The sequence below is a fragment of the Amblyomma maculatum genome, chromosome 10 (assembly GCF_055883805.1).
Source record: "Amblyomma maculatum isolate TAMU_Amacu chromosome 10, ASM5588380v1, whole genome shotgun sequence".
Lineage (NCBI taxonomy): Eukaryota > Metazoa > Arthropoda > Arachnida > Ixodida > Ixodidae > Amblyomma > Amblyomma maculatum.
The window spans coordinates 160,688,571-160,700,467 of NC_139353.1; the positions used below are offsets into that span (position 1 = coordinate 160,688,571).

Genomic DNA, 11,897 nt, shown 5'->3' on the forward strand with positions numbered 1-11,897 from the left:
GCTTTATTTGCTCTCTGCACCTGTCGTCTCGTTAATTGATATTATTGACTTAATTCGTTCTAACTTAAGTAAACTTAACACAAAATATTTCATCAATGCTGTGCACCGTTGATTCAACACAGTGAGGCGAATGAGTTGAGGACGTACGTAGTAATGTATATTTCAGCCGCATAATTATTGCAACAGCTAGGCCGGAAAACGGGAAGGGCGAGGACTTTGATATCCGCACACGTGGGCATCACATGTACATCAAATATACATAACAGCTTATGCACTTTTGTGCAGTAGAGAAATTCATGGTCGCATAATTGCTGTTACTAGTTTAAATTCAGACACATTCAGATATATTAACTACATTAATGCACACAAATGAAAATTTAGATTGTCGGTTGAAATTTCCTACAGTTTCCGGTGCTTTTCTTTATTCTTGTGAGATGGCATGCGCGTCAAGCTGGATGAAGTTCAAGCACTCTAGTTCTAGCACATTGTGATGCTGGAAAACCGCTTGCTAACCTCCCCTCTGCGCACTCCCGATCAACCTGTGGCATAATCTGCGAAGGGCTGCCTGTATAAATCGCTTAATTATGAAGCACGTCCGTATCAACGGGTGTTTATGATAAATATTTGTCGCAAGAATACTACACTGCGCCCAGGTACCGAAACTGGCATGGAAGAGTTAGGTGTTGTATAGAATGTAATATTTAAATTTTCTTTGGATTTGCGAACAACAAAACCCCGGCGTAGTTTCTTTTTAAAAAGTGTGAAGGGTCTTCGTAACTCTTCGTTGCACTTTTTATATAAAGTCGTATTTCCACGACGTGCATGTTTGGAGTTTTCTGAACCATAAACCTCGGTTATCACGAATTTTAGGCACAAATTGTGAATGGTTGTGGCCCATTTCTCCGAACGTATAATAATTACGCATAACAATGTCAGACGTTCACCAAACATGCGACCGCAGGGAAATGCTGTTTATGAATAAGCATAATGCTCATTTGGGCAAGTTGGTAGACGTTCATAATTGTAGAACACCTTTTAAAAACCTTGTAAACACAATTGAACCTTGTAAACACACAACGTTCAAATTCCGTTTAGGGCCATCGTCTCAGAGAACACGTGGCAACAGCATGTGTCACTCTTTTCGCAACACCGTTCATCCCTGTACTTCAACGACCCATTAAGGATTCCAAATTCGGCTGCTCTTGCGTCTTTTCTGAAGGATCGCAACCCAGGAAGCCGTGTAGCCTTCAGCGTTGACGTCAAGGATTTCTATTACAGCCTACCGCATGAGAAAGTGTTGGAACGTGTAAATATTGTATTACAGTAGACAACGATGAGCTAGACTTTGTCATGAAGTGGGCTTTGGCAGTTGAAAGTTTCTTAGAACTACTCCGCTTTTCCTATGTTCGACTGTCGTGGGCTGCAAGGGAAAACTTTATTCACAGAAAGCAGGAGTGTGTATCGGATCCAGTGTCGCCCCGGTCCACAGTGAAATTTTTCTCATGTACTTAGATAAGGACCTCGAGATAGAACTATAGGGAATGCATCATAAGACCATGAGCTTTGTGGACGACTACCTGGTGTTTACGGACAGTTGTGATTTGACAGCGAGCATGAATGACATTTTGCACGTCTTTAGACTTTGCGGTTCAGGCCTTGAATTCACCTTCGAGGCACCATCCTACGACGAGCTGCAATTCTTGGACTTATGGCTACGATTCGGTTCCGCGGGCATATTTGCTGGATGTATAACCCTGGATCAAAAAAAGCGCCCCTAAGTTCCCACTCAGGTCATTCAAAAATAGTTAAAAACAGCATTGTAAGATCTTTCCTTCAGAATTCTTTGACAAAATCCTGCCAACAGCGGTAGTTTTCATTCACAACTCTCCAGGATAAGGCTTGCCGGGTATCCAATGTTTACGGTCACGGAGGCCTGCTCTCGTTTGCTCAAGTGGGTGAGCCAGCAGGGTACTCAGGAAACTCCTGACCATCGAGGGGAAAGGAGAAAAAGGTTACTGTTCTTCCATACCTGCATCGCATCACCCACGGTCTAAAAAATTCGGCCGGTCGGTGCGATGTGAATGTAGCCATATCAGCACCCATCAAACTTAAACAGGTTTGTCCGGCACTCCAAAAGGAGAGGGAGCGATCAGAAAAAAGGAACGGGTGTGGCATCGCACACAGGGACAAGTTCGTCGCCTGTTGCAAAGGAGTTGTTTACAAGATTCCCCTCTCCTCCGAAGCCCCTTACATTGGGCAGACGGGACGCTGCATAAATAAAAGGTTGCTCGAATACAAAACATAATCTAGACAGCAACAAGGAACTATTTTACCCGGTAAGCCACTGCAAGAAGTGTGAAACAATGAAAAAGAAGAAGGGAATTTGCACCGCCTTTTGGCGAAGAGCAGATATACTTTACAAGACTGCGATCAGACAACGCGGGAAATAATGGAAGCCTTCCATATCAATCAAGAATCAAAATGTATAAGCAAACCATCTGTCACCCTAAATGAAAAAGAGATAGCTTTTATTGGTGACCTTTGAGTGTCGCATGTGTCTCTGCCTTATGGTTTTGGCTTTATCGACTTCAGTGTGACGTAGAATGTACTATATTTCCCTTAAAAGCGTCCAGTGTTGGCATTAAAAACTTGGTTGGGAGTCAGCGCTCGTCCCGTGTCTTTCTCCTTCTTGTGTACCGTTGTTCCCGCTGTTTTACAATTATGAGCTGTTTATGAAATCGCTATTTCGCGCTTGTGCCTATGTCGTTTTTTTTTTTAAATATAGTTGGCACATATCCGCTAAAAAGGAGTACTCCTAAATGGCAACATTATGAAGAAATTGCGTTTCCTTTAAATTTAGATACGTTTCTACTTGTGTAAATCTAATAGAGTACGGTTATTACCCAATCGTTCACTTTAAAGCGCTGCTGCTTTAAATTTTGATGACCTGCTTTTATTATCCAATGAAACCTGGTATTCCTAAGTTGACTAGTATTCCATCATCTGTTGCACAAAATTAGCGGTAAGCACTTTCTTCGTCATATTTTTCTTACTTGTGGACCTGGCGGCTGCGCCTGAGCGTACTGTTCCTCAGAAAACGAGACGTCGCCTGTTTGGCTGCCTCCGCGCCCTCTGCGACCGCTGATCCATCTTCTTGCTATGGCGGACCACTGCTGCAACGGCATACGTGGTACACTGTACATTAAGTAGCGCTGGCAATGCTGTCGGTTCCTGTAGTCACGCATCTACAGGATCAACAAAGGGGAAGGGTTCGCAAACGTACTGTTGTTCTATTTTCATTGCAGATGAAGTGTGCCAAAGAGCGCATGACACAAGATAACGACGAGTTCAATTTCACAACAGGATGTAGTGTGTCAGTTGAAACAGTGTGGTTCTATTTTTAGTGTAGTGCTTTCGGGTGGAATGTTCAACACTACATTCAAACATCTGGTGTTTGCATTGGGTTACGGGTTGCACAGAAGCTTAGTATTATATTTCTGAGGCGTGTAGATAGAGCTATTATTGAAACTTCACTTGGTCTTTTTCGAAAAGCTTTCATTATGTTTATGATTACCTGATGTTTTTTTCAGGCGCTTGATTTTACCCATGGCTATCAGGAAGTTGTTAATTTATTCAGGCAGAATAGGATGGGCTTTAAACACGCTACTTAATTACCGGGGATGGCACAGTACATTATTGGACTTTTTCTTGCACCCTCTTACAGGTCATTTCTTTTGGCAGTATAAACCGAGAACTGTGAAAGCTTTGCAGGCAGCAAGTCAGGCCATTCAAAGCTAGTTAAGGATGACATAGTAGTGGCATGCGTTCGGTCAGCTTTGTATAAATTGTGTGCGCTTACGATAACTGTTACTTTGACGGCAAGGGACTAGAATTGAAAAGAAATTGGCTCGGCTACGCCAGGGAGAGGTACTTTCCTCTGGTTTCGGCATGTCGCGGGGCCTATTGTTGAACTCATATCAATTAGCAATGAATAAACATTGGTCGTTAACATCATTCTTATTTTATTTCATGCACAGAAAGAAAGAGGGCTGGGGATAAGTATATTAACATGCGGCCGTTTCGATTGAATGTATGCAGAACTTTGAATATAAAGATTTTTTTTTTATATATGAGATCCGTGACAGCCCCAATGTGGCTTGGACGTTAGGATCTGATGCCAAATCAAAGTGTAATTTCTTTTTCATAATGTTACGAAGAAGCAATTGAGCAAAGTCATTTTACTTAAAAGGTATGGGGACGCCCCAAAATGGTCAGTTACTCAGCCCGCACGCCTCCACTCTTCCACCTCATCATCTTCATCCCCCTGCTTCTGAGCACAACGTATGACTTCTCCCGGTTCAGCGAAAATTAACTTTAAAAATACCGTAATTTATGTCACTGAGTCGCTCGAGGATGCCGAAGGATGGCAAGTCGGCGCTCTTCCTCTTTGTGGCATAGTGTCGAGAAAGTTGCGTGGGCAGCGGGTGTAGAAAAGAAAGACCGACGAATAACCTGGTTTTCTCGTGCTGGGCAGTATTGTACGCATAGGTGACAAAAGCCAGCACTGTGTCCCAGTTCTTATGGTCTGGGTCAAAGTACATCACCAAAATGTTCGACAAGGAGCGATTTAGGCGCTCTGTGAGGCAATTCGTCTGTGGATGATAGGATGTAGAGTGCTAATAATCACAGTGGCATAGACGGAGTAACTCTTCGACGAGATCGGCAGTGAATTGACAAATACGGTCACTGATGATTACTCGAGGGGTGCCCTGCTGAAGAATGACGGAGCGCAGCCAGAAGACGGAAACGTCTCCTGCCCTGTCAGAAGGTAGAGCAGTGGTTTCTACGTATCAATAATACAATAACCAGAGTACAATAACCGAGAGGTGGCCGTTTACTGACTTGAGGAATGGATCAAGCAAGTCGATGCCAATTTTCTCAAATAGGGTATCAGGCGAGGTGATCGCTTGAACTGCTGGCACTGGATGCAACTTGCAAAGTACTACCGTACTGCCTTGTTTAATGAGGGCCGATAGAATTGGTGCCGTGTGTGGAAGTACGTACGGGCAAAGCCCAAATCATCATCATCATCGTGAATGGCATAAAGGACAGCGCCCCGAAGGTTTGCGGAAACGACGAGAAGCAGGCGGGCACCATCCACCGAATAGTTTTAAGCCTTCATTAACGACGAACGAATTCTCAGGCGCAGACGTGCAGGCTTGGACGAAGAATTGTTCAAGAGAATGGTCTCTTCACTGCTCTGTTCAATTTTCTCAATATTGGAAAGTGCCACGGAGAAGAAAGATAGAAAGTGATTGAGGACGTCGTCGCTCCTGGCTGTATTCGGTAGACCGAAGCGTGACACACAGTCCGCGTCAGCGTGGCGCCGTGACCAATTGGGTTTGAGAAGTGGATGATGCCCAAAATGTTTCGAGGGCCCTGAAGTTGCTTTTAGTACAGAAATGCGAAATCACTAGCGTCTATTGCGACAGATATTTCTTAATCACGTGACATTTTGCCGGGTTACTCTGGCGGCACACAACATTTTGCAAATCATCCTCAATTACGCGACGCTCCTTTGTCGCGTGACTCACGTGTGACGTCACATTTTTAAGTTGTCTTGAATCCTAGTGATTCCGGGGTGTCATCCACAACACTTGGAAGTCATCCTGAATCACGCGAAACTGATTTGTGAATAGGATGGGAAGTCAACAATTTTATGCAGTTAATTAATATAACACTTCATTGTCGCGTGAGCTCAAGTCTCACCACTTTTCATTTTTCAAGGATCCTTAATACTTAGCATTTGTTATCATGATGCAGTCGTGACGTCACATGTTGAGCGTGAAGCTAGATATAACTCACAAGATGCTACATTAACTTTTAAGTTTTGTGCCTTATCAGATTCATATCACATGACTGGCCGTGACCACAGAACTTATTTATGACGTCAATGACTGAGCATTATGCTATATGACTGTAGGAAAATACTATGCAGTCCTCACTGACCGGTGCAGCACGAGCGCTACAGAGGAATTGGAGTCTCGGATCGCGCCGGCCTCTGTGCGCATACGCAAAGCGGATAGAGCTGGCGCGCGCTACACGCCGGTAGGGCTGTTCTCGGCGTGTGTTGGTTTTCAGTTCCAACTTAACGGAGGTATACCCTACGAAACCTCTCTCGTCACGTGGAATGGGCACGTGCCTCGCGGGCTAAGAGGTCAGAGCACTAAATCCTTCGGGCCGCCCACTGGCTTCGCCCGTGTCAGGAGTGACCTATTCGAGCGGCGGTGCAGCATGTAGGCAGCAGGGGGTAGCGCACATAACTTTGTTTATTAGCTGCCTACATGTAATCCTCCATTCCAAATTCCAGGCCGGCGGCGGCACGCTGACACCGCTGACTAAAAGAATTTCATGTGTATAACTAATATCTTAAAGCGTCTACGCTTTGGGGTCTGCCGGAGTAGCTATAAATGGGTTTGTGGCAGTCCTCGTTGCTGCGCTGTTCCAACTTTTCATTTTTGAATACCTAAATCTGCAACAATTTATGCAGGTGTCAGTGTACTTTTTTTCTATACTATGAGTGCAGTTATGGAGTTCATGAAATGTAAGCAGGCTCGAAGTTAACTATTCAGATGTTTACTTTCTAGAATGTCGAGATTTTGAAACAATAATTTTGTTTCAGCCCAACCCACAGACACATTCCTCTTTTTGGACTGCAGCTTTGCACAATAATCTATAGTACCATGTTTTGAAAATACTGCACATCAACTAGATGTCGGTCATTTGTGTTGCGACTCATTGTGTAGCATGTAAACATGACAGCGTGGGCCCTCACAAGAGGCCATAAAACACGCCCATTCAACCTGTTCCCTACCGTGCGCAGGGGACATCATGTACTACGACGAAGACGGCCGCGTTTACTTTGTCGACCGAGTGAAGGATATGATCAAGTGCCTCGACCAGCAGGTTTCTTCGGTAGAACTGGAATCCCTGCTGCAGAGCCACAAAAGCGTGGCTGACGCCGCCGTGGTAGGCGTGGAGGACACCAGATACGGTGACGCCCCGGCTGCCTTCGTGGTGCTCCGGAATACGTCGACAGCTTCAACCGAAGTCGCAGAACAGCTCAAGTCTCTCGTTGCAGGTGGGTAAGGGTGTCAGCTGAGTCAATGTTTTATTTGTTCATCTCGTGTTCCCATTTATAATCATGCGAATTGAAAGCAGCGCAATCAAGACAGAGTTAGCAAGCAAAGCTAGTCTAAATGACGAGCTTTAAAATCTTGGTCCATCGAGCGTATCACACGAGAGGTATTGTTCATAACTCATGACCGCGCACTTACGTAAACTCTTGCATGTTGTGCTGCTCTTCACGAGAATATCAGAAAAATCATAAGCCAATATCGCAAAAGGAATTTCTAAAATTTCATTGCTAGCTTAGACTTGTATATTTTCTGGCCATTAATAATACATATTTCTTTTTCGCTTTTCAGATCAAACCGAGAAGTTCAAGCACTTGTATGGTGGTGTCGTGTTCGTCGACCGTTTGCCCCGAAACGCGAATGGCAAAGTGATAAAGCTTCAGCTTAAGGCCATGTACGGAAAATATAAAGTTTATTGAACCGCTCGCAATGTTGAGCATAACGATGCGGCCATCGCACCATGTTTTGACAACAGGTACATAGCAATTATGTATGAAGTTTTCGGTTAAATAAAGTTGCCAGAAACTGCGTGTTCTGTACACATAGCATTTTTGAATACGTAGATCTTGTCATTTTATTCAGCATGCTATATATCGTAAGCACCGGCAAGACACAACCATAAAGAATGCATGGTTATCCTCATAACATTCGAAATGGAACGTTCATGTTATTTAGCCAAAGATAAAAATTGCTGCCGCAGCCAGAAACTTTGCAGGAGAGGTGCGAATGATTTACGCTATGGGAAAAAATCCCGTAAAAAGCGTAATATGCTACCTGTACTAAAGCAATACCAAGCAGTTCTCATAATGTGGGCACAATGCTGAATGATTAAAGTTATTATCCAAGAGCATGTAAGAGGTGTCCATTGCTGTGCGTCGTCGGTGCACGTTAAAGATCCCGAGTAAGGCGAAATTACTTCGCTGCCCTCCACCCCACATATTCTCTTTCTCTCTGTTCACTTTCACTCACACCATCCTACCTTCCCTTACGGCGCGGCTCGGTTTTCCACAGAAAACATGCGTCAGATACTGACCAATTTATTTATTAAGTTAATAATAAACCACGCTACCCAAGAACTCAAATATTATAATACCAACCGAAGGAAATAGGGACCAATAGTGCATAAAGCTGAATGCAGCCGGATATCAAAGATGCGAATTTTATTCTGGCAATCCATCAAACCGTTTCCTTACCTCCCACCCCCTACCCGAACATCACTTTTGCCTCTTCGAATGTACTACATAATGGACACATTTTTCATTCCACTGCTTGGTCCTGGTCGTTTCGGCGTGTAAAGGTAACGCATTTTACGGGTATTATTACAGTACCGGGCATCAATGTATAGCTCACTTCTCATCGTTTCACTTTTACAGGAACATACATTAAAGCCCATTCCCTGCGTTTAGCGTCGTAGTCATGCTAGTCGACATCACGGAAGGGTAGTAAGCATATAAAAGGAAGTGAATTTCCTTGAAAGTAGAAAGTCATGGCGAGAGCGGAGGGATCCGTAAACGGAATGTTGGTACCTTAATTCAGAGGGAGATAATTGTGGACTAAACTTCCGATATATAAAGTACGCATAAGATCGAAACTGGAATATGTCGTGTGGAGTCCTCACCTTAAAAAAGATATGCAGCAGATAGAAAATATTCAGACGATACCTATGCGATTTATTTTTACAAAATTGGAGACAGGACTCTCTGACTTCGATGAAACTAAACTATATCCCCAAACAAAACATACGAAGAACGATTAGCAGCCTGCCTTCTTACGTGACTCTGACTGGTGCTCGAAAATAATTCTCCCAAAGCATGTCGAACGCTTTAGTTCTAAACCACAAAGCACAGATATAAGGGCTCCTTAACACCTATTTTTGCTACCCCAGAATATTTTAAAACAGTTTTTTTTTTTCACACATAGTGATTAGTGAGAGTTCATAGTGTTTTTGATTCATCAAATTTTGTGGCTCAATTAGTACTCCTGTTCTCATTTGGCTAGAATTTGATCCCTTCTTAAATTGTGGATGTTTTTTTTTTCCTGTGTACTGCTTGTTCTTTTTTCTATAGTTAATATTATTTTCGTCATGATGTTCAAATAGTTCTTTTATTGTTACTCCCGCTGGGCCAAAATGGCCTACAGTTTATTTGTAAATAAATAAGAGGGTTACATTTGAAGGAGAAGTGGAGGCCAGAGTGCCGGTGCGCACTAACACATCATCATCATCATAATCAGCCGCACTATAGCCACTTCAGGGCAATCCTGTGCTAGCTGCGTCCAGTTGATCCCTGCAAACTTCTTAACCTCATCCACACACCGAGTTTTCTGCCGCCCCTGCTACGCTTTCCTTCCCTTGGAATCTAATCAGTTACTCTTAGTGACCAATGGCTATCTTCTCTTGGCACCACATGTCCTGTCCATATCCATTTCTGCTTGATTTCGACTCATCATCATCACAAGCCGGACTATACGCACTGCAGGGCTAAGGCATCTCCCATATTCCTCCAATTAACCCATTCCAGTGCTAACTACATCAACTTGATTCCTGCGAACTTCTTAACCTCATCCGCCCACCTAACCTTCCGCCGCCGCCCCCTGCTACGCTTTTCTTTCCTTGGAATCCTATTTGCTACCCTAAGCAGCCATCGGTTGTCCTCTCTACGCACTACATGGCCTGCCCATGCCCATTTCTTCTTTTTGATTTCCACTAGAATGTATTATCTCGAGTTATTTCTCTGATATATTCTGCACGTTTACTATCTCTTAACGTTACACCTAACATTAATTTCTTCAATAGCCCTCAGCGTTGCCCCCAAATAAAGCAGAACCCTTCTCGTTAACCTCCACCTTTCAGACCGATAGATGAGTACAGGTAATCGACAACTGTTGTATACTTTCCTCTTGAGCGATACCGGTAAGCTGCTAGTCATAATCTGCAAGTGCTTGCAAAATGCGCTCCATCCCAATTTTTTTCTTCTTGTTATTTTTTTTTCATGGTCCGGATCTGCGGTTACTACCTGTCTAAAGTAGACATATTCGCCAACTACTTCCTGTACTTCGCTACCTAACGTAAACTGCTGTTCCTTCCCGAGGCCGTTGAACATTACCTTAGTCTTTTGCATATTGATTTTCAAGCCTACCTTTCTGCTATTCTTGTCTAGGTCATCAATCATTATTTGCAGTTCATCAACCGAGTTACTTAGCAAGGCAATGTCATCAATGAATTGTGAATTGCTGAGGTATTCTCCATCTACCCTTATCCTAACTGCTCCCATTCCAAGTCTCTGAGTACTTCCTCTAAACAAACTGTGAATATAACTGGGGAAATCGTGTCTCCTTGCCTAACACCTTTCTTTATGGGAATTTTGTTACATTCTTCATGCAGAACTATGTGCTGTGCAGTCACTATAGATATCGTCCAGTCCTTTTGCATGCAGGTCGTCTACACCCTGATTTTGAAATGCCGGTATGACTACTGAAGTCTCTAGTGAGTCAAATGCTTTTTCAGAATTAATGAATGATATGTATAAGGACTGGTTATATTCCGATCATTTTTCTATCATCCGCTGGATGGTATTTTTTATGGTCGATAGTAGAGTACCTTTTTCGAAAACCTGCTTGATTTTACTGGGTTGAAATCTAAGATTGTCCTGAGTTTATTAGCGATTACTTCAGTAAAGACCTTATATATAACAGGTAGTAAGATGCTGGGCCTGTAATCTCCAGGCATTTTGTATAGAGGGTGGCCAGTTTTTCTAGCCCGATATCCTACCGTCATTCAACAAGTCTGTAGTTACCTGATCCTCCTTCCCCAGCTGTTTTCCCCATTTTCATTGCTTCTAAAGCTCTCCTAACATCGTTCTTCATCACTGGCGGATTGTCTGACTGCTTTTCATTACTTCCTACCTCATTATTGTCCTTACTACTTCGGCTACTATGTTGATCAGTATAGAACTCCTCGGCTACGGTGACTATCCTGTCCATATTCATGATGACGTTGCCCGCCTTGTCTCTTAACTCATACATATAATTTTTACCTATGCCCAATTTTCGCTTCACATGGTTAAGTCTGCCACCTTTCTTAAGAGCATGCTCAATTTCCCCTATATTATACTTTCTTATGTCAGCCATTTTGAGCTTACTGATTTGCTTTGATATCTTTGAAAGTGCTATCCTGTCTTTTGAGTTGGATGCTATGATACTGAGGCGTTTCTAATCAAATCTTTCGTCTCGTTAGATAGTTTGCCGGTATCCTCTTTAACTATTCTACCGCCTACTTCTACCACGCACGCAGTAATGATATCGACTAAAAAGTCAGTAACTTGAGTTATTTCTCTGTCCCACTTTGCACGTTCCCTATCAACGTTGAACCTACCATTTTCCGTTCCATAGCACTCTGCGTTGTCCTCAACTTAAGCAGAACCCTTTTTCTTATCCTCCATGTTTTAGTCCCATAGGTGAGTACCGATAGGAAATAACTGTTTACACTTTCATCTTGAGTGATACCGCTAAGCTGTTTGTCATAATGTGTAAGTACCTTCTAAAAGCGCTCCGTTCCAATCTTATTCTCTTAGTTACATCCCTTTCATGGTCTAGATCTGCGGTTAATATTGTCCTAAGTAGACTTATTGGGCTACCACTTCCAGCGTTTCGCTACCTATTTAAACAGTTGCTCCTTTCCCAGGCTGTTCAACATTACCTTAG

General features: G+C 43.2%; 1 protein-coding gene across 1 annotated transcript in view; it reads left to right on the forward strand.

Annotated features, from left to right (window-relative positions):
• LOC146177792 (luciferin 4-monooxygenase-like) overlaps window positions 1-7,739 on the forward strand; it is a 68,423-nt gene extending 60,684 nt beyond the window's left edge. The window contains exons 9-10 of the mRNA XM_084580584.1: window positions 6,884-7,141; window positions 7,488-7,739. Of these exons, the coding sequence (XP_084436710.1) occupies window positions 6,884-7,141; window positions 7,488-7,615 (386 nt within the window). The 3' untranslated portion in view covers window positions 7,616-7,739. The remainder of the gene's footprint in view (window positions 1-6,883; window positions 7,142-7,487) is intronic.
• The last annotated feature ends 4,158 nt before the right edge of the window (window positions 7,740-11,897 follow it).